Source organism: Calonectris borealis, chromosome 1, assembly GCF_964195595.1.
Source record: "Calonectris borealis chromosome 1, bCalBor7.hap1.2, whole genome shotgun sequence".
NCBI lineage: Eukaryota > Metazoa > Chordata > Aves > Procellariiformes > Procellariidae > Calonectris > Calonectris borealis.
In genome coordinates, this window is record NC_134312.1 from 62,742,603 (window position 1) to 62,764,642 (window position 22,040).

Here is a 22,040-nt window from a genome sequence, read left to right on the forward strand (position 1 = left end):
TGAAGATTTAGTGAGAGACAGAATAAACCCCTTAAGTTAAAAGCTTAATAATTTTGTCCTACACAAAACATTAAGTGAAAAACTGTATGTTTTATAATTGCTTGAGTTTGGGCAAACAAAAAAAAGCATTACAAGAACTACTCAGCTCTCCTACATCATAATGCATCTCTTCCCAAAAGCTTTTTGAAGTTGCATGCTGTTTGGAAACTTTATCATCAATTCTCCAGTCTTCCCAGAACATGAACCCATCATCCGGATGAACAAAGTTGATTATAATCAAGATTTCGTTCACCCCACTAAGCAATCATTTATCTTCTGTTTAACATCACATATATTTAAGGACTTCCTTATTTCCCTGTGGAATTTTGTCTTCAATTTCATTCTTTTTCTACTTATTTTCCTCAACCTTTTCAGTGTCATAGTCTATATTTTATTTTTAGCTCTAATTTATAGGGTTTTTTAATTGATTCCCTCCTCTTTTACTTTTTCATGTACAGATTTATTTTCACCTTTAAATACCAGCTGATAACACATGTAAGAAAAAAGGAAGAATTAAAATCATAACAAGAGGCACAAAGGACCCATTCTTTAAAAAAAAAAACTGATTCCCAAGAAAAATAGGTCAAACTCTGTGTTCAGAAAATACCCTGAACTGAAATTAGAGACTGAGACAGCACTCAGGAGAAGTATCATAAACATTTTCTCTGTTCTTACAAGTAATGTATTTATTGCCAGTGTTGGAAACAAGATCCTGTGCTTGTGGATCCTTCTTCTGAAGTTGTACAATCACATTTCATAACCTTAAAGTAACGTAGATTCTCTGCGGTGTCAGTAGTGACTCAAAAAATTAAATGAAAACAAGCAAAAAACCCCCAGCCTTCCAGTTACCATGTTTTTGACAAAAAATATCCCATGAAGCTAGATATGCTTGTGATAAGTTCAGTTATAAGACTGATTTCTTGACAGATTTTTTTTTTTTTAAAGTTTTATAAAGCCTAAGTAAAATGTCAGGCAAAAGCAGCAAAAGCAATTCTATTCATTCTGAACTCCTGCTCTAAAAATTTTTACTTTGCAGTCAATCTGCTTCATGATCTACTGCAATAATCCATCTTCCCTTTCCAATTAACCTACAGTTTCTTTTTTCAGACTTTAAGAAACATTAGCCACTTTCCTGCAACATCTAATAATTGGATAGCATGGCCAACCCTAAAAAGGGAGCCTGTTAAATCTTGCCTTTAAATCTTGCCTTTAACAGCAGAATTACTGAAGTTTTACTTTTTTTTTTCCTCTAAGAGTTAGGTTTATAGTCCAAATCAAAGCAGAAATGTGGCATGTTGAGTGTAACCTAACATCAGTCTGTCTAGCTCAGACACCAATAGTTTTGATTTAACTGTACCATGGACTGTACAAAACACCTCCATATTTATTCACACCATGAACTCGAGGTGCTATCAGCACCTACGGTAGATTTTTTAGACACATCTATGATGCTGCAAATCACAGCTCTGCCCAAAAAACCCCAAAGCAATGGCAATGGCTTTATTACTCCATGTGACATAGCCAAGAGTGAGATATTTTTCAAACTTCCTCCATGCTTACTGGCTTCCTCCATGCTCCTGCCTACTTACCTTAAAAGGATACCTTGCAAATTGAAAGAAAAGTATATTTTGTACACATTAAATTCTGAAGATGAATTTTAGAATTCTAGTTCGGAAAACCTCCAACAAATGAAACTCTGCGTGTCTACATTCATACAAAATATAAAATAAGTGGGCAGAGCTAGGTAAGAATAGGAATTGAGTCAGAGGAAAACTAGTTTGTTTATATTGTTTCCTGTTAAAATACATGCAGGGAACTGGGCCAGAGACCTCGCTGTTTTGGCTTATTCTGGCTGAAAAAGACTCCCATAAATAACTTAGAAAACCTGAAGTTAACTTGAAACTTTTTTTGGCTTTTTTCCAGGTCAAAACCAAATATTTCCACACAATTCTCAGCTTGAAGTTTTACAGATTAAAGATTATTCAATTCACATTAGATTTGCAGGCTTGGTTAAACAGAAAAACTTGTGCTTTGCACAAATTTAAGCACAATGTATGCACTTAGCCAAAAGAAAAGTCACCATGTGAAGTCTCTCTGCACACAAGTCAAGAACCGTTCAGATCTTAGAAAGGATAGGGTTTTTTTTTAAAAAAAAAAAGGAGGGAAAAAAAAAGATGCTTGTATACGTCTGCTCCAAAAACCACAATTCAGTCTAACCACAAGAGAAGGAAAAGTTCAAGGGGGGGGGAAAAAATCATCCAGTGCAAGTTGTCAAGAGGTAAGAAGAGAGCACTGCTGAAGAAAAGTTCTGCCTCAGAGATGCATATAGGAAGTGTAGCCAAGTCTCCTGATGCTTCTTGCCAAACTGCTTTATTTCCCTCAGCCCTAAACTGACACTTTCCAAAATAATACCCTCAAATGAGAAAAGCATTGTATTAAATGAGTAGTATCTGTTCCATAAATACTGTGCTGAACCTAGCACTCCAAGACAAACAAGCAGGTGAAGGCATTGACTGAAGCCATCTTTGAAAGCCAGGTTCAGTCCTGTCTGTCTACAGATATCTTGAGCTTATCTACATCATTATCATTTCCACACATTTTACATACATATACATGTATGTATGGTGGAAAAAAGTATTGTTATACATATAGCACTGGGCATCAGTTAAGATAATTATGCCCTTAATTTAAATGCTATGCTCTGTATGTGACTCGATTACCTCGTAGCTTGAGAAAAAAAATAAAACTGTGATAAAAACATTTTCTATGTTTATTTTTTTGCCTCTACTACCCAATGCCAACTAAGGATATTTGCTATTAGAAGTAAAGTTCATTTAATCTCTTTTTCTCCCCATATTCCTTCTTCTTTTCCAGGAAAGAGTTCCAGTCCCCCATCAGATATACACAGTACTAACTGGAGCAAAGAAAAGGAAAAGTTTATTCATACTTCAACTAGAATTTATATAAACAGGCCAAAACATAAAATGCTGATCTAATGTGTGTGGATTAGTACTGAAACACTGTACCACAGCTTATGCCATTTTACACCAGGATATGATATAACAAAATAAGTTATGTTGTGAGGTTTGTTTTATTAGTCTTGAATATATCTATAAAATGTTGAATCCACCTCAATTGTGCTATTTTCATGAATATTTCAAAGCTTTCTACAGAAAGCCCTAACTAACCATGTCTAGCAGTTTCAAAAAGTACAGTCAAGCCAGCCTCAGTAAGCGAGGCATTCTTTTAATCTCTTTATATATGCCATCTAGCGCACAAATGGAGATGGCTAGGGCTCTGTCCATGTTTATAGAGTCCTTTCTGTGGTAAAAATAGTATCATCCTTTTCCCAGAAAAGACAATTCACTGGGTCAAAAAACAACTTAATAAATAACCATCTTGAAGATAAAACTATAAACTAATTCAACAATAAATATAATAGTTCTACTTAAAGCAATCAAATAAGTTACCTGAGCAACTTCAGATCCACTAGTAGGACTTCATTTTTAGTGAGGTTTAAAAAGATTATCTAAAAGCATGAAGATAAAAGGAAAATGTGGTAAAAATGCAACTTGGGTTTTTTGGGGTTTGTTTGTTTGCGGTTTTGGGGTGGCATTTTGGTGGGTTTTTGGGGGTGTGTGGTTTTTTGGGTTTTATTGTTGTTTGGGAGGGGTTTTTTGTTGTTTGTTTGTTTTGTGGTGTTTTGGTGGGGGGTTTTTTGTGTGGTGGGGTTTTTTTTTGTTGTTGTTTTTTGGTTTTTGTTGTTTGGGTTTGTTTTTTTTTCCCCCCTCAAAAAGGAGACCCTATGCCAGATTGCTCTGATATTGCTCTTTTATAGGTTTCTATTATGTAGAAAATCAGTGAACTTCAAAATATATGGCATGTACTCGAAAAAAAATGTTTATATGAATGAAATAAGGTTGAAAACGGTTATCCACTTTACAGTTCTTAAAAGCTAGAAGGGCAGCAAAGGTTTGTTTTGAATATGGAATTACATGGGCAAAGTTATCTGTCTTCAGATAATTTTTACAGCAGCAAAAGTTAAGAATTTTAGTTCTTTAAATTCTGAAAGAGGACCAAGAAACCTAATTGAATTCAAGAATGAACTTGATACATTAAACAAAGCAATGCCATTTGCCTAAGGCAATAGAGAACTGGAGAGACTTGTCCCTTTTCCAGTCAGGGTGACTGCTAACAAGCTTTCTCTAATGTTTCATTCAGATCATAGGCTGCTGAGATGAAATGTTCTAGGATAAAGTGCTTCAGTCTCACATCCATGGTCTTTTAAATCATATTGAAGGACGACTCTTACCAAATCCAGTTAGCAGTAAACAACTGTCAGCTACCACTATGACAGATGTTGTAAAATAGCAATTTTTTTTTAAAACACTAATAATATGATATTCTGTTCAAAGTCATATGCAAGGATATTTCTTCGTTCAAAAGGTATGAACTGAAAGAAACCTCAACTAGAAAATCCACTGCTATCTTTATCTGTGATAGAAATAACCAAAGAAAATCCATCAGAGTAATTATAAATGCCAAAAAACCCAACCCTTTAGAAACAACCACCTTCCGTCTGGCAGGCAATGTTCAGACACAGAAGCCTGGATCCAACGGTACAGTGGTGATCTTCCACTGAGTGGACTAAGCAAAGTCCAAGTGTGACCATCAGCATGTCTGTCCAGTATTCCATTGTAAGTCCAGAGCAGAAGAGACCTAAAACCAAGCACCCTTTCCCTGCTTTGATGGCTGCACTATTCCTCATTTGCTTCTGGAGTTGGAGAGGGTCCAACAAATCTTCCATCTTCCATTACACAGCCTCAATTTACACTTATCTCCTGTCCACAAAAGCTAGGACTGCCAGGTGGGTAGGTGAGGGGAAAGCATGTGACTACACAATTAAAGACTATGTTAATACATGTATCTCAGGCGACTGAACTAAGACTTCACTCGCAGCCTCTAAGTGTTTAGTTTTACAGACAATGTTCAGTTAACTTTTTTTTTTTTAATTAACAAGTTCCCAAACATTTTAGATCAACTGAAAGAAGGAATGGCTTACCATCTTCAATATGAACCAGCACTAAAAGAGGAGCAGACAGTTCAGGTGGGATGCATCTCAACTGTCTTGTAGCCAGAGGAAAACAGACGTCTACATGAAGATAAAATTAACCACATGCTAAAAATGCCTTATTTGCATCAGTGCTTCTAAAGGGAGTTTTTAAAAAAATAGTACATTGTAAAACTCTACCTGTTAACTAGGCATTGTATAAATCATATCTTCTGTCACTGGTTCCTTTTACTAAAAATATTCTCAGATCTTGTGCCCGCTTGAACCCTTTCGCCTTTCATGTGTCCCAGTCCTATCTATTTCTATCTCATTTTCCTTATCAAACTGTCTTTTCTTATGTTGAGGTAACTAATTTATAAGAAACTAATTGCATGCCTTGTCTATTTTGTTCCTACTGAGAGGTTATCACATAAACAACCTCCTCTGCTTACCTAAAATTTAAATGACATTGCAAGAGCTCTTCTTACAGAACTGGGGCCTTAGTGTACAAAGTTAATATGATGCAGGAGCACTTTTATTTATTTTCTGGAAATGCATCTTTTGTGGAAGACTAAAGTAGCATACAGAAGAAAAAAAAGTTGAGGATATGGACAATATTCAAAACCTGATAAAAAGCAGAACAGACTCCTGAAGTTTATTCCAAAACCAGAAAAGAATATATCAAAATTCTATTATGCAAAGGTCAACATTTTTATTCATTCATTTCAACTTCTCCAACAGAGGTAAAAAATAGATGACAAATATATAGCTATCTGACTTTTGTAGTGGGAACAAACGTCTTAAAACAGATTACAAACACCTAGTGATCATGGGGTAGGAGGGGATCACAGCCTTTTTCTTTGTTACGGATTTCGGAAACTGTTTTAGAACTTGATAAGAACTGAAGAATTATCCAATTTTTGAATTTAGAACTATATGAAGAGAGTAGCAATCTAATTCTATTCTCAAAAGCAAAGAAGCAGGATGTCAACTAGAGCTTGGGTAGAAGAACAGGACAAAATTTATCTAAGAAACAATACAAAATACAAATGCTCTTAACAGAGCAGTAACTGTGCCTCTAAACCAAACCCAATGTTTTTTCTAATTATGTTACATGCATATATCTAAAAAAAACCAGTTCATGTTAATTTAGATTTCAAAATTTCCACAATAAAATTGTATCAGTGAACTTATCTAGATTTTAAATATATCTGTAAAAGAAAAAAGTAACTATATCAAAACACTCATAGTACTCAAAAATTCCACCTCAAACAATGGACGCATGCATTATTACTCTAATTTTTTAAACCATACAGAACTAAATATTAGGTGAAGACCTTACCTTAGGCCTTTCGGAGTTTTGCAGTTTAGATCCACAATAAAAGCACAGCAAAAAAGAATCCTGTTGCTAAGTATTTTTCCATGTTGCTGCTGCCACTTTTGCTGTATTGCCAAAAATTTCTATCTTTTAGCTTGGTGGAAGAAATCAGAGTGACTCTTCCTCAGGAAGTGCCACCATCTAAAAGATCTGGTACCTTCCCAAGAACTTACTGCAAAAAACAAAGTTGGTGTTCTGCCAGTGTCTGCTCTCACGAAAATTAATTTTGGATATTCTCCGTACCAAGCAAGGCTCCTCAAGTCCGATGACGAAGCTACTATAAAACTAAACAAGTATTCTTCTTAGAATAAGATTCTTGATGAGCAGCCATGTGCGTTCTATGCTATAGTTCCATTGTTCCACCATAAAATATCCAACTTAATAGTTCCATCTAGACATAATCACTTTCCTGCAATTTACTGAAAGTTATCAGGATTGGAATTATGGGCAGGGAGCTGCCAGACCACTTCTCAAATCTGGATTAAAGGGAGGCCATGGAAATAGATGAACTAGTAGTTTGATATCTGTGTGACAGCATAAGGGTAAGATTTTTCAGTCCAGCACTGATATAAAAGTCCTATAGAATCACAGCCTCCATGTCTTCTTTTTAATTAAGGGACTATACTTGAATTTCAATATCTAGGACATAATGGTCAGTGTATTTTCCAGCACCAGCCTAATTAGGAAGTTAAGGAAAGGGACAGCAAATTACAAAAAATCAGAACTTAATTAAATGCAGTATTGTACAACTGGAGCACTTAAGATACCACACTTCAACTGTGATGTCTTAAGTCAGACTTATCCTCAAAAAATCAGCTTTTCAACCGGAGTTTTCTATTTTCTGGCAAATCCAATTTAAACAACAATTAAATTTATTTTAAAAATCATTTACTCCTAAATATATTTTAAAATATTCTCAACATTAAGTTTAAATTAAGACAATCAGATTAAAATATATCAGTATTTCCATTATAAAGTTAAAAATGTAGGTAAAGCAGATAATTTATTTCAAAATTATGTTAAAGCACATTAGTCTTTGAAGTAGCAAGCATTTTCAGGAAAAAATTTTGAAGAGCCTGGTTTAAACCTTATTTTTTTTCTTACAAAATAATTATTTTCTTACATAAGCCTTTCTGATATTTTTCTATTTCTTCAAAACACAACAACATTTTTAATTAAGTCACAAGCACAATGTTTGTTAACATGGTAGAATGGTAACGTAGTGTTAATTTGGGTCATTCTATATAATCAGTAACTTTCACTGTAAATATTTAAACACCAAAATATTCTTCATTTCAATGATGCTATGAGTTGAGAAACTAAGGTTAGAATGTCTAAGTTCTCAGCATTTTACTGAGAAACAGCACATTGCAAATACTCTAAAACAGTGTAAAGAGATTGATCCAGTAAAACACAATAAACCAAGTTAGAAGGAATATAAGCTCCTCATGGTTACAGAACTACGGCTTCATTGGAATAACCAAGACATGGTGGGACACCCTGACAGCTGGAGTGCTGCAAAGGATGAATACAACAAGCTCTTCAGGAAAGACAAGGTGGGGGAGTGCCCTCTATATGCAGTAGCAGCTCAGAGGTATGGAGGAGCTCTTCTATTGGACAGACAAGAGGCTCGTTGAGAGCCTGTGAATCAGGGTCAGCATTTCTTATGGAAAACCCAACACACATGAGGAAACAGAAAAGTATTCTTAAAGCAACTCTCATCAGGCTCTGTATCACAGATTCTGGTTCTTACAGGGCACTTTACCACCACGCCCCCAACATCTGCTGGAAGAGCAACACAATGGGATGCAAGCAGTCAAGATTTCTAGAGGGTGTCAGGGATACTGGATGGGCAACACACAGGGTTACACACAGCTGGGTCTGCTATTCACTAACAAGGAAGAATTGGTCAGGGATGTGGAGAAAAAAAATAAAATCAATGGCAGCCACAGCTGTAGCAATCATGAAGTATTGGAGTTCAAGATCCTAGGAAAGCAAGTAACAGAGTACAGATTGTGACTTTAGAAGACCAAATTTCAGCTTATTCAGTGAACTGGTACATGGAATCCCATGTGAGAAAATTTAAGCAGGCAAAGGAGCTCAGGAAAGCTGACATGTTATTAATGATAGCATATTACAAGCACAAGAACAGTCCATCCACTATACTCAGGAAAACATGTAGAAATATCAGTAGACCAGCTTGGCTGAACAGTGAACTAATGACAGAGCTTCAATGCAAAAAGGCTTTACACAGGATGGTGAAGAAGGGACAGGTTACAAAGAAATATACTAGAAAAATTGCCCAGATGTTGTCAAGGATGTTGTCAGGAAAGCCAAAGCTCAGCTGGAGTTGAGATAAGTAGCTTCACCTGCCACTTTTGCATTAAAAGGCCAGACAAAGAAAATTAGGGACATTTGCTGAAAGGCAGGAGATTTTGCAACAGTAGACACAGATAAAACTCAATGCCTTCCTTGCCTCAGTCTTCACCAACATGGTCTCCCAGGCATCTGACTAGAGAAAGTTTTCAGAGAACTGCCAGCAGTGAATAAGGATCAAGTCAGGATTTACTTGACAGAACTGAGCCCATATAAGTCCATAGAACCAAATGGACTGCATCCAAGAACACTAATAGAACTGGCTGATGTCCTTGTAAGGGCACTCTATACCATCTTTGAAAAGCCATGGTGATCAGGGGAGGTCCCTCACAAATGGAGAAAAGCAAATGTTTGCAAAAAAGACCAAAAGGATAGTTTGGGGAATCACAGGTTCATCAGCCTCACCTTGTTCCCTAAGAAAATAATGTAAAAAGTCATCTGAGAAAACATTTCTGGGCACATGAAGGATTAGCTGGTGGCTGGTAACTGTAAGCATGGATTTATCAAGTGTAAATTATGCCTGACCAATCTGAATGCCTCCTATAATAAAACGACTGGCTTTGCAGACCAGGGGAGAATGGTGGATGCCATTTACCTTGATTGTAGGAAGGCTTTCAACACTGTCAGAAAATACTGTCAACATACAAGTTTTAATGTTACAGTCTGGATGGACAACCAGATGAGTTAAAAACTGGTTGGATGATCAGGCTTAAAAGGTAGTAAACATGTTATACTGTATCTAGAGGCCAGTAACAAATGGAGTACCATAGTGGCCTAACCTGGAACCCGTTTTTTTCTTTTAAATATCTTTGACAGTGACTTGGTGATAAAAATACATGCTCATCAAGTTTGCAGATGACACCAAATTGGATGGAACGTCAATATGCTTGAGGGCAGAGCTGCCATGCAGAGATGCCTAAACAGATGGGAGGAATGGGCTGGCAGAAACCATATGAAATTCAATAGGACATGCAAAGTCTTGGAAAGGGATAATCCCTTGCAATGATACAGGCTGGGGAGCAGCTCTATGTAAAAGAATCTGGGAGTCTTGGTGCATGTTCAGCAAGCTAACCGTGAGCCAGGAGTGTGCCTTGGCAGCAAAGAAGGCCAACAGTATCCTTGGCTGCACCAACAGTAGCGTAGCCAGTAGCCTGAGGAATGTGATTATCCCTCTCTAATCAGCACTCGTTGGACCACATTTAGAATACTGCATCCAGTTTTGGGCCCCCCAGTCCAGGAAAGACACTGATAAACTGGAGCAAGTTCAGCAGAGGGCTGCCAAGATGGTCAGGGAGACATGCCCTGTAAGAAGCAGCTAAGGGAACAGCTTGTTCAGTCTGGAGAAGAGAAGGCTTCAGGGGGATCTACTAACAGCTTTCCAATACCTACAAGAAGGTAATCAAGAAGATGGAACCAGGCTCCTCATGTTGGCAGTTAGTGGAAGGAAAAGAGACAACAGGCATAAATTGAAACAAGAGAGGTCCCAACTTGATATAAGCAAAAAACTTTTCACCATGAGGACACTCAAGCAGTGAAACAGGTTGCCAAGAGGCAGATTGAAAACCTCCAAGGATGGAGGCTGCACAAAGCTTGACTGGATAAAGCCCTGATTAACCTAGGCTGACCCCATAATTGACCCTGCTTGAGCAGGATGTTGGACCAAAAACTTCCTGACGTTCCTTCCAACCTGAATTATTCTATGATCCTAAGTTTAAGGAGTCCTATAGACAGTGTTTTGCACACACTTGCACAACTTTCCAGCAACTTTAGAACACAAAACTCCAGGGCTGCGTGAATGCTATCCAATTAACTCAAACATTCAGCATAACACCAGATAAATTCTCATATTATTTCTCTCCCAAAATACTGCTGTATGTCCAGATGCAATCACAGCTTCACAAAGACAACACATAAGAAATAGCATTTTCCCATCAAGGGAAAGCTCAATGCACTGATCCACATGCATGATCAAGTCAAGCTGTATAACTTCTGCAACTGACTGTAGAAGACTGCTCACGGACCTGAAATGAAGTCCCACTCCAAAGCATCACACTTGCTCAAATGTATTGAATGAAACAATACACCTAACTTTAGATTTAAACAGCTACTAATGTGGGCTGTGCAATAGTGTCACCTAGTGGTCAGTGCTTACAACGAAGCCAGGGCCCAATTCAAGCCGAAAATTTACTGCCCATCTATCAACTTTGCTACTCTACAAAATCAGTGGAGACTTTTAAAGAATATATATGTATGTGTGTGTATATATATACACATACACCCCTTTATATGAACCAAGAAGTGCAGTACCAAACACGACAAATGCCTTCCCATCATTCAGTTTTAAGTCACACATCTTTCATGAACTTGAAAAAAAAATCATTCCAGATATAGAATAAGTAAGTTCTTCCCAGATGCAAGAAGCATTATTGTCTGGCCTAAAAGAGAAGGATTTCTAGAATGATGGATTAGTACTGCACTTTTTCACTTATACCAACAGAAAAGAGTTTCCAGATCCTCAGGTGTATAATAATCATCCACTTCACTGACAAATACAACATTGATATGTTTCTTGTCAAGAAACAGGCACAAAAAGTAGAACATCCAAGCTCTTTATCTACTGCATAAACATTGTCCAAGTCTTACATGTACAGAATCTGTAAATAGTTTTAGGGTTACAAGTTTTACAGCATCCCTGAACTTTAGGAAAGATTAGTGATTTCTTCTAATCTTAAACATCTGGAGAATGAGGAGAGGCAAACTTGAACTATTTCAAAATTCCAGAGATTTGTAAGAATGTTCATTCCGCTCAGTGAATACACCTTGAAACTACCAAAGTTCATTATCTCTTTCCATTTCTCCTGCTATCAGGTCTGCTTACACTTTGCGCCATATTTGAATCAAACCATCATAGTTTCATTAAATTTCCACTCTGTTCAACAGCTTTCCCTTCCCTCATCTCATCTACTGTTCACTTTCTTAGCCAAATAACTTGGGGATGAGAAACACATTTTTGTTATTCTTCATAGGTTAGCAGATACTTGGTTGCACCATATCTCCTACTATGTTGAAAATATTCTTAAGCACATCCCATCACTGTCCAACATCTTCAGTTCGGTTTCTAGGTTTCAAAAGCAAAGGAACTTGACTCAGGCAGATGAAGAAAGCCTCTTTTCAAGATGTGTTCCACAATGACCTGGCATTTATTTGGCTACTTTGTATTTTATGCAAGTTTCATAAGATCTCCACTGTAACAAGATGAAACTGAAATAGCAGACTTCTAATCAGTAAGTAAACAACCAAAACCACTGCATTTTTCTAGTGGCATAGCAAATACTGAGACCTGGCTAATCTCTACATCAGAGAAACAGCAATACCGCAGATAGGTTGTTCCATTTGCTCTTAGATTTCTCAGCAGGCTTCTAAAGACTTAGCAACTGAAACTTTTGCTGCATTGTTGCTTTTTTTCCTCTGCTCTTTAGATTACGGTAGTAACAGAACTAGAGAAATTTCTTGTGTAAAACTGCATCTTCTGGAATTCATAGTAACTGTCACATCACAGGCAGGGCATACAGACAGTCCTTGCTCACATGGCTTACCAAACATTTAAGAAAAATATCTTTTTGTTCACCAATGTTGTGACCCTTACAGTTTCTAAGCTGTATACTAGTTCTATAATATTTGAGAACTTCAGCATACTAATGAAGATTCTTTCAAAGACAGCCAACTGATTGGTATATTTCTATAAGCACTGAGCTACTGTATAGATAAATCTATAAAAACAATAGTAGTATTTACATCGTGAGGTTATAAAGCCCATATAGAGTACAAGAGATACTAGAAACACCACAGCACAGCTAGCTTCCATTCTTGGTCCGTGATACAAAGACACCTACATGTACACATGCAACCTGATGAACATGCCAGAACCTGACATTAACAAGATTTATATCCCAGAATAAATGGGATAGCAGGTACAACAGAGAAAGCAACAGAATAAATAGCTGAATGCTGAAAAGAATTTCCAAGCTCTTGAAAATTCTCCCAATTAGAAACTGGTAATTCCCAGCAACTATCCCACTCTGATTTTTCTCACTTGCCTTAAACAGAAGGGTAATTAACAAGATGTTGCATTTTATGTTACTTTGCTGAAGTGTATATACCTGAAAAAGTGGTCTTTCCACTCTAAAAAGTAAGTTCTTGAACATAAATGTTTTTCCATTTCTCATTTTTATCAATGGATAGTGCCAGATATGATTTAAATAAAGAAAAAAGCATACATTAGATGTTGAGTTAAAAGTTTTCTTTAATCACCAGCACAGACAGCATGTCTCTGGCATCCAGGATGTTGAAATGGAAGAACAAAGAAGGAGAATTAAAAAGTAAAACAAAAACTGCAAAACAACTTCAGAAATACTTCCCACTTCCAGCTTCAATGCAATCTCAACAGTAATTTAAATAATGCTTATGGTTTACTTAAAACATTTTGTTTTCAACTGTGCGGATTAGACTCAATTCAAACTAAAAAAAGATTCTTTAGTATCAAGGACAGAACTATTTCAGCTGATTTGCTAAGTTTTGTATAGAAAAATTACTGATTGTAAATGAAAAAAATTACTGACTTCTATAATGCTTAAGAAAATTGCTCTTCTCTCTGTACTAATGCCAGCACTTACCAATTCACATTCCTATGTTACACTTACACTTCTCTCTAATCTCACATTTATAGCCTGCCCAAAAGTCTAACTTCAGGTTTTCAAACACATTAAAAAAATCAGTTACTTCACCAGAGCCTTCCTAAGAAATAATTCTTATGTTTCGCTTATGTAGTTAAAAAGAAGAGAAAAGAAAGGCTAAATAACCAATGTTGTCATTTGTCAGCAGCAATAAAGACTCCTCTATATAAGGGAATATACAATGAAATGACAAAAAGGAAGTAATTAACAGAAGAAGAAACAAAGAAGAAGAAGAAACAAAGTACTATTGGTTTATGTACTTACCAGACCCACAAGACTGAAATCTTTGGAAGTTCGTTTACAGCTAGGGAACTAACCAAATAATCATACATACATTGATTTGATAAAAATTTAATACAAAGAATAACCTCAAAAATCTATAAGCTTACCCCAATTGTTTTTCAAATATTTATATTTTCTAATAAGGTTTAAGTTGTAAACATGTACTCTGAATTATTTAATAAGTAAATTACTAGATTTTCTTTCATTCCCCCTCCTCGAGACACATGCACAAGTAAAAAAAAAAAGGAGCTCAATAAGACAAAAATATAACAGAAATCCGATTACCTTGGATTTAAGATTTCACCAACAATTTCTTGCAGCTTGTCAATAAAATTAACAAAGTTTGAAAGCCCCTTTACATGGACTCTTAAAGGATCAAATAATGAAGATGCACAGCCTCTTCCTCCAAGTTCTACAGTTCGGATAAAAGATGTTGCCATCTATTAGGAGAAATATTCAGAAATATGAAACTGTAGATATACGCGAAACGTACGCATGTTGAAGTGCGCCTCTCCTACAGATTTGCAAACAGTGTATAACAGCTGGTTGATAGCAGAAATAATTTAACTGAAATCAATAGAATACCTCTTAATGGCAAGCTTTGTACATCTCACCATAAATATTTGCAAGATCAATACTTAAATAGTGCAGCAGTATAAAAAAAAAAACCACAAGCCAAAGCAAAAATGACCCAGCTAATTTGACATTTACATTGGCCTTTTGACAACATAGAAAAAGCTATTAACACAGGGTATAGAATTTTTTTGTTGTTGCTGCTGTTTAAATGCTTGTGCTGACCTCACAAAAAGTACTCTTATATTCAGAGAGCTGTCTATGACCCAAGAACAAATTTAACATAAGCATGTAAAAGTTGACTTCAGTAGTGCATTTATTTTCAGAGGTGCAAATAAAAATAATGTATACCCAAAGCTTCTGAAAAATTATGACAGTTAAGGCTTCTATCATCACAGGTACCCAATTCTGAAAGTTTCCATATATTTTTATATGCTATAAAGACACTGAAAACAAGAGATGTCCCAAAAGCAGTATGCCTTAGAGGACAACCCCTCAAATTTTAAGGCAACAGTCAGAATAAAAAGCTTAGCAGTTCTCCAGAAAGGTGAAAGTGAAGATTACAATCCAATACACTTGACACAGATGCAATAATATTAATTCTACGTATAAATTTTAATTTCAGACTATACAGCTAAATCATAAAGCTCTTAGATTGGAAAGAGTACAACTAGAATTACTCTAGCAAAGAAAGTAAACCTGCCAGTATTCCTGCCGTTGTGCTGAAGATTTCCTGTGGATCAAGTACAGTTCATAGGACCTCGCCTTCCCAATGGAAAATATTCTGGCTTTGCAAGATTTCTACAAGACACAGATGCCAGAAAAGAAGACTTCTTTACACGGTAGAGAAGTTTCCCCTCTGGCAACTGTGACGAAGAGGTAATAAATCCAGTCCAAACACATACTTTTTTTATACAATGTTAACAGAGCATTAGGAGCTAAAATAATTAATCCTGGAACTGAGATTTCACAAATTTTCCATATTTATTCAACCATAAAAATCTGAGAATGCAGCTGCTTCAGTGACTGTTAGATACCCATACTGTTTTTCCTTGGTCTGCTGTTGTCTGCACTGAGGCCACTATGCATGCAAAATTTGATTATTTTGAATATGAAGGACTACAGTGATTCTTTGGAGAAAGAATTCTTACTCATCTTATTCCAACTATATTTTTGAGATGGCTCTGTGCTAACTATAACTACTGTAAGTATAAATGCACCTCACATACCAAACTAGATTCTTTAGCAACAAGCCTCTAAGAGCACTGCACGTTGATGCTGCAGCTTTTTATATTCCTATACAAAGGCATTGAGGAAAGAGTATACCGCTATCTCCAGGTTTTTTCCCAGCTCTGACTTTGAGAATAAAATTAGCAGGAGTGTCCCCTATCAATCACATCTTGAAGAGTATTTCAAGACTGATCAAGCTGCAAATGACTGGAAAGCATTACCCTCCCCAAATTCTGAGTCAAAGCTGAAAAAGCTGCAATACTGCCCTTTCAAATTTTGGCCTCTGTTCTAGTGTACACGTCAAAGGCAGGGTTTTGTCACCAGGTTGCTCTAAGAAAAGCAATTTGTACACAGAAATACTTTAGGTTTAACAAATGCACAGAAAAATGCTGGTTTACTATTTAACCAAAATACCTACTTATAGCACTTTAAAATTGAAATGCATTGTAGTGGCTTGGTTTTGTTAATGTTAATACTGCTTTGTGATATTTATTTAACCTAACCTCATTGCTTTTAGAGGTATTTGGTAAGCAGCAACATCTAGTTTAATGCCAACTTTTCTTCCTTTTTCTTTTTTCTGATATGCATACTCATGACCTCACTTCACACTATTTACCAAGACTTCAAAATTTTAAAGGCAATAATAAAAAGCATATCTTATATTCATGTTTAAGATAGTAAACTTTTTCAGGATTTCAGTCACTGTTCATCCCAAACAGTCTCAACACCTGTTTTTACGATATCACATTTTAGAGCTCTAGAGGTACACGTGCACACAATTATTTTCCTGTGCATCTTTAGATGTCATGACCAAGCAAGCACCCATTTCTTCACACAGAATCTCTGTTGTGTCTTTTTAACCTAGAAACCATGTTTATGGTAGTATTTGACTTGGCTTGCAAATGTCAGTCTTGCATATGAGATTAAAGCAACATTTTATGTTTATAGATCTATTTCATTGCCTCTGATGTTGTCCTGGTTTTGGCTGGGATGGAGTTGATTTTCTTCCTATTAACTGGTATAGTGCTGTGTTTTGGATGTAGTATGAGAATAATGTTGATGACACACTGATGTTTTGGTTGTTGCTAGGTATTGTTTACGCTAGTCAAAGACTTTTCATCTTCCCATGCCCTGCCAGATGTGCAGGGGGCTGGGAGGGAGCATGGCCAGGACGGCTGGCCCAGCTGGCCAATGGGCTATTCCATACCATATGACGTAATGCTCAGTATATAAGGCTGGGTGAAGAAGAAGGAGGGGGGGCGTTCGGAGTGATGGCGTTTGTCTTCCCAAGTAACCGTTACGCGTGATGGAGCCCTGCTTTCCTGGCAATGGCTGAACACCTGCCTGCCGATGGGAAGTAGTGAATGAATTCCTTGTTTTGCTTTGCTTGCGTGCGCGGCTCTTGCCTTCCCTATTAAACTGTCTTTAGCTCAACCCACGAGTTTTTCTCACTTTTACCCTTCTGATTCTGTCCCCCATCCCACCCGGTGGGGAGGTGAGCGAGCGGCTGCATGGTGCTCAGTGGCCGGCTGGGGTTAAATCACGACAGATGTACAGCAAGTTTCACTTGACACACATACCAGGAAAATAGACATTTTTCTCTTCTGTGAAGCATGTTTTAGGTTAGTGAAGGCTTCTCTACCAAGTCCTCTGTCAGGAACATTTAGAATATGAGCCAATGCCAGATCATCCTTAGAATTCACCAACAGACTTATATATGAACAAACACACTTCTTTGCCAGGATTGTCACCTGTATAAGAAAGCATCACAGAAATTGGTCATCCCGCTGCTAAATTATGTTCTTTTTTTTTAAAGCTCATCAGATATGATATGATTTTTGGAAGAGTAAGAATTTCAAAATGGTACTTTATGTACTTTACGTATGGGGATTCTGGAAGTATTGACAAAAGCATAATTTATGTGTTAAAATTACGTATACTGGACTTGAATATTCACAAAATATTTGAGGGTTGGATCTCTAGCTATTAAAATTGGCTATCAATTATCACTTAGAAACCTCTTCACAAATATTCCTTTTCTATCCCAAGGCAAAATACTAGCACTATTAAACCACATACGGATTTGTCATTAACTTCAAATAGGCTAAGATTTTAAACAATTTGCCAGCTCTGGCCAGATTCAGTAATTTTTCCCTTAGCTCCCAAGGGATTTCAATCACAGGAACTCCACTGATTCAAGTTTGGACATAAATTGTGACCCAGCTCCACCCACATAACCAAAACATAACATTGTAATTGCTTATACTGTAGCACTGTTCTGGACCCTGTAAGAACAACAGTCCCAGAACTGAAGAGTTTACAGTTTTATCGCAAGCAAAGAAAACAAAGACCAAAAAAAGGCCATTAACAAAAGGAAAGATAATGAGGAAAAAAAATCTATATTTGCTATGGAATTTCTTCTTATTCAACGGATGTATACAACAAAAATGTAGGCAGTAAAAAACCAAACATGTATGTGCAACAGTCTGAAAAGATAGATTTAAGAAAAGGAAAAAAGAGCAAGGAATATTTTTACTACACAAGTCAGAGCAGCAGGAAAGCCATTAGGTTAGTGGTAGAAGTGCTATCTAGGGGAGAATCTAAGTTCAGAAAATATTTTCTTGTTCAGAAATATTTTGAGTTGTACCCAAATATTGAATTGAAATTGCCACTTATCATGAGAAAAGCAAGTCTGGAAATGACTAAAGCTTCAGCATTTCAAGCATTGTTACATAGTATTCTGAAATTCTTATTTTGGGGGTTGAAAGGGTAAAAGGAAAGAATCCAGTATTCCCAGAAAGTCCTCAAGTTCTCTGCTGGGACAGACAAACCTTGTTTGCTTTGCTACAGCTACCACTACAGTGGCTATTCAGATTTCTTCCGTATGTAAGGGAGTACAAGCTAATAAAACGAAATCAAAGTAGTTTACTTCACCTACCACTTCACTTTGCAGCATTGGGCAAATCATTTAACTCTTAGTCAAGACAATGTTTGAGTGATGGTGTACTTGTAGAAAAATTTATTCCCTGGTGTTTCAAGGCAGATTAAGTCTATGTCAAATGCCTGCCATAAAAGGATTGTCTTCCAGAATATACATTTCTGCACTTAACCCCATACACACACCTACAATATACTCAAGTGATACAGAGTTTGAATACACATGTTCTGTTTTTTTAAACCAGCAACATTTTAATACCAATAATATGAAAAGGAAACTATGTTATATTTCATCTTTTCAATATATACAGAACATTACAAAAGAGACAAATAATTTTTACCTTCACATTCTCCTGGCCCTGTCTGTTGACTAGTGTAGAAGGAGTCGAAAGAACAGAACCATTATTTTCTTGTACATTCATTATGCCAGAAATAAATTCCAACAGTTGAACCTTTAATAAAAAGATTAGCATAAACTTAAATATGAAGAATGCAAAAGTAGTATTAAAACCTGGTGAAACTGTGTCTCCGCCAGTTTGCTACTGTTTTGAGGTTAACTCAGCCCTTACAACCTATTTTTGGTTTTAGTTTTTAAAAGTACAATTCTTTTAGAAGTGAAATGAGGTGCAAGATTCCAATTAACTTAGATATCTCAAACAGTTATGTAATACACTTGCACTAATGTTTTGAGCTGCTTATGTTTTGAGGAAATGAAGAAGTTTTTTAATATGTTATACCATGTTTAGGAAGAGCTCATTAACCCACCCAAGTTCTCTATCTTCCCCATGAAAACAGGAAGAAAAAAAAAATTTTAAAAAAATCGCAGTTTCCATGCCCTTCCTGTACTTCAGTTCTCCTTATAATCTCTTTTGTGCCTAATAATCACATGAGTGTTTCAGTGTAGGTTCTCTGAATTTTTAAGGAAGTAGGCAAGCTGGTTACTAACATCCTTGTTATAGAATCATACAATAATTTAGGTTAAAATGAACCTATAGAGATCATCTAGTACAAACCCATGCTTGAAGCAGGACCATTTTGACCAGGTTGCCCAGTGATATGCTGAGCCAAGTTTTTAGTTTCTCCAAAGATGAGATTCCACATCCTCTCCGGGCAAACCTGTTCCAATATTTGACCACTTTTTCATGGAGAAAGCTTTTTGTTCTTACTAGGGCTGGAAGGTAAACAGTTTTAATCATGCTGTAACTAGTAATTCATGGTATATTCATAATGTATCTCAGTTCAATTAACGTTCAGTTACCGATATAGCTTCCCTCATATTAAAATGACCATCTAATTAAACATACATCAAATTCAGAAGATGAAATAAAAAGTAATTTGTTGAAATCTGCAATGCTGAGAGTGGGCTGTAAAAGCAGACAATTAACTCCTCTCTAATTTTCATTACAAGCTAGAAGTATGTGCATCTAAATCCAACATTTATTAATTTTTTCAGTATCGATATCCTTTGTCTTTTGATCTTTCCATACTCTAGAGAGCACAGAATCAAATAAAATCATGTGGAATGCTTGTGTTTCAAACTTATCTTAATTGCTACTTACATATATTTTTATCCAATAACATAGAGATTCATCAAATTCACTTTTCATAGACTTTCATAGCCTAAGAGTGGAATACACACTAGAACTTTTCTAGCCTAAAGCATTGCCTCACTTGCAATGTCGTAAGAACATCTGAGCTGAAATAAACTGCGACTGCTGACTGAGTGGCTGAAGTGGAACCTCTTCTGGTTTCTGGAAAAATCTAACATGGAACTACATGTAGTATAGGGAATTTTTTGCTTCTAAGAGCCTGGTATTTTTAAAATGATAACCATTAAAATATTTTGACTGCATAAACATACAACCGAAACTCCATGACACGTGTTAATCACTAAGCTTTGTTCCAGTCTTATCAAATCTCTACAGTTCATTTTTCAGTTCCATTTCTGGCAAAGAGTGATATACTCATAGAAAAGCTGTGAGACCCACCCATCCAGCAGCACAACAGAAAGAAATAATTTTTAAGTGAATTTAAGATCTCTTCAAAAGATTTAGTAATTTAAATTCATCTGCATCCCCAACAGAAGAGCAAAGTAACTTGTGAATAATTCAGAGCTCCTGTGTATATTTAGAAGTGTCATAAATCCATAACTGGAATCAAAAATATGTCAAAACAATATCAGAGATCAAACAAACAAAATACTTACAGGGGCTATGCTTTCATCTTCAGATACAAGTCCAAGACCATAGCACTTCTGACATATGTCTATTAGATCTAACATATTGCTTCTTGCTAAGAAGGCATGATAGGCTTTTTTTAGGTCAGTGTAATTTTCAGGTTCTTTCATGTTTTCGTATGATAATCCCAGTTTGTCATGTAACAAATATTTCCAAGTTTCCAACACATCACTAAGTGATACTGTGAAATCTCCATGGTGCTAATAGAACAGAAAAAAGCAAAAATATTATGGTTTGTATTCAGCATAGCTTTAAAAATAACTTTAAAACAAGCTGCATACATATATATATTTTAAAAACTATTATAAACTAAATATTTAAGTCTATAATAAACAAAGTCTTACTTATAGTTGAAGTTCTTCCAGTGCTTTGCCTTTACAGTTGAATTTTGTTATATGCAGTATTTGTTCCTGATCTTTAAAATACCAGGTATGTATATTGAACTTTACTCATAAGAAAACACATATTGACTTTTGCAGGACTACTGCTTACACGAAGTTATTTATTTGCAGAAATAGTTTTCAGCATGGCAGGCATTTACATCTCAAAGGCAGTAAATATAGCTCTATTACCTTACTTCAAGCAGTAATCTGGGAAAACATATGCCACGTCCAAAAAAATTAGCTTTATTCCTGTGTTCGTACAGTTATACTTTAGCATAACATTGATCGTGTGGCTACATAGATCTAACAAATACATTAAAGCAATGCACACCTATCCGTTACTAGTACCATAACTAACATTAACTATACAGTGTAGGTTACAATCTTATACCCAGCTTCTGGCCCAGTCTCCCTGTCAAAATTATTAGATTACATTTCACATGCCCCTCTGCCTTCTCCCCAATCTCCAAAAAGGAAAAAAGAATTACAGCTTATCAGAATATTACCAGAATTAATAGAAATCAACAGAATTAATTTAAAGGAGCAGATAAAGTGGGTAAATGCCAACAAATATGTGGGCAGCAAAATAACTAACAACATTTTGTTGGCAACTGAAGAACGTTTTCCTATTCTAGGCAAAAAAGAAAATTCAGATTTATCACAAAGTAACTTAAGAGGCTTGTATCACAGTTAGAAGTCCCTTTCTTCTTTCCAACTCTTGAGATGAGTGCTCTGTTGACCGTTGGTGGACAGAAGCAGAAAATGTATCAACAGGAATGACTAAAGTCCTTTTTAATTTACATATTAGTTTATCTTTTTTTT

The 22,040-nt window shown here is 36.1% G+C and overlaps 1 protein-coding gene across 2 annotated transcripts in view; it reads right to left on the reverse strand.

Moving 5' to 3' along the window:
• Positions 1-22,040, reverse strand: part of PARPBP (PARP1 binding protein) — a 56,873-nt gene that overhangs the window by 23,851 nt on the left and 10,982 nt on the right. Inside the window, exons 3-6 of one of the 2 annotated variants that reach the window (XM_075157417.1) lie at positions 20,805-21,035; positions 18,940-19,050; positions 17,242-17,412; positions 14,144-14,298 (exon numbers count right to left, since the gene is read on the reverse strand). In XM_075157417.1, coding sequence (XP_075013518.1) covers positions 14,144-14,298; positions 17,242-17,412; positions 18,940-19,050; positions 20,805-21,035 — 668 coding nt within the window. Of the gene's footprint in view, positions 1-14,143; positions 14,299-17,241; positions 17,413-18,939; positions 19,051-19,632; positions 19,770-20,804; positions 21,036-22,040 lie in introns of those variants that run through there. The other variant, XM_075157425.1, reaches the window with a different exon arrangement.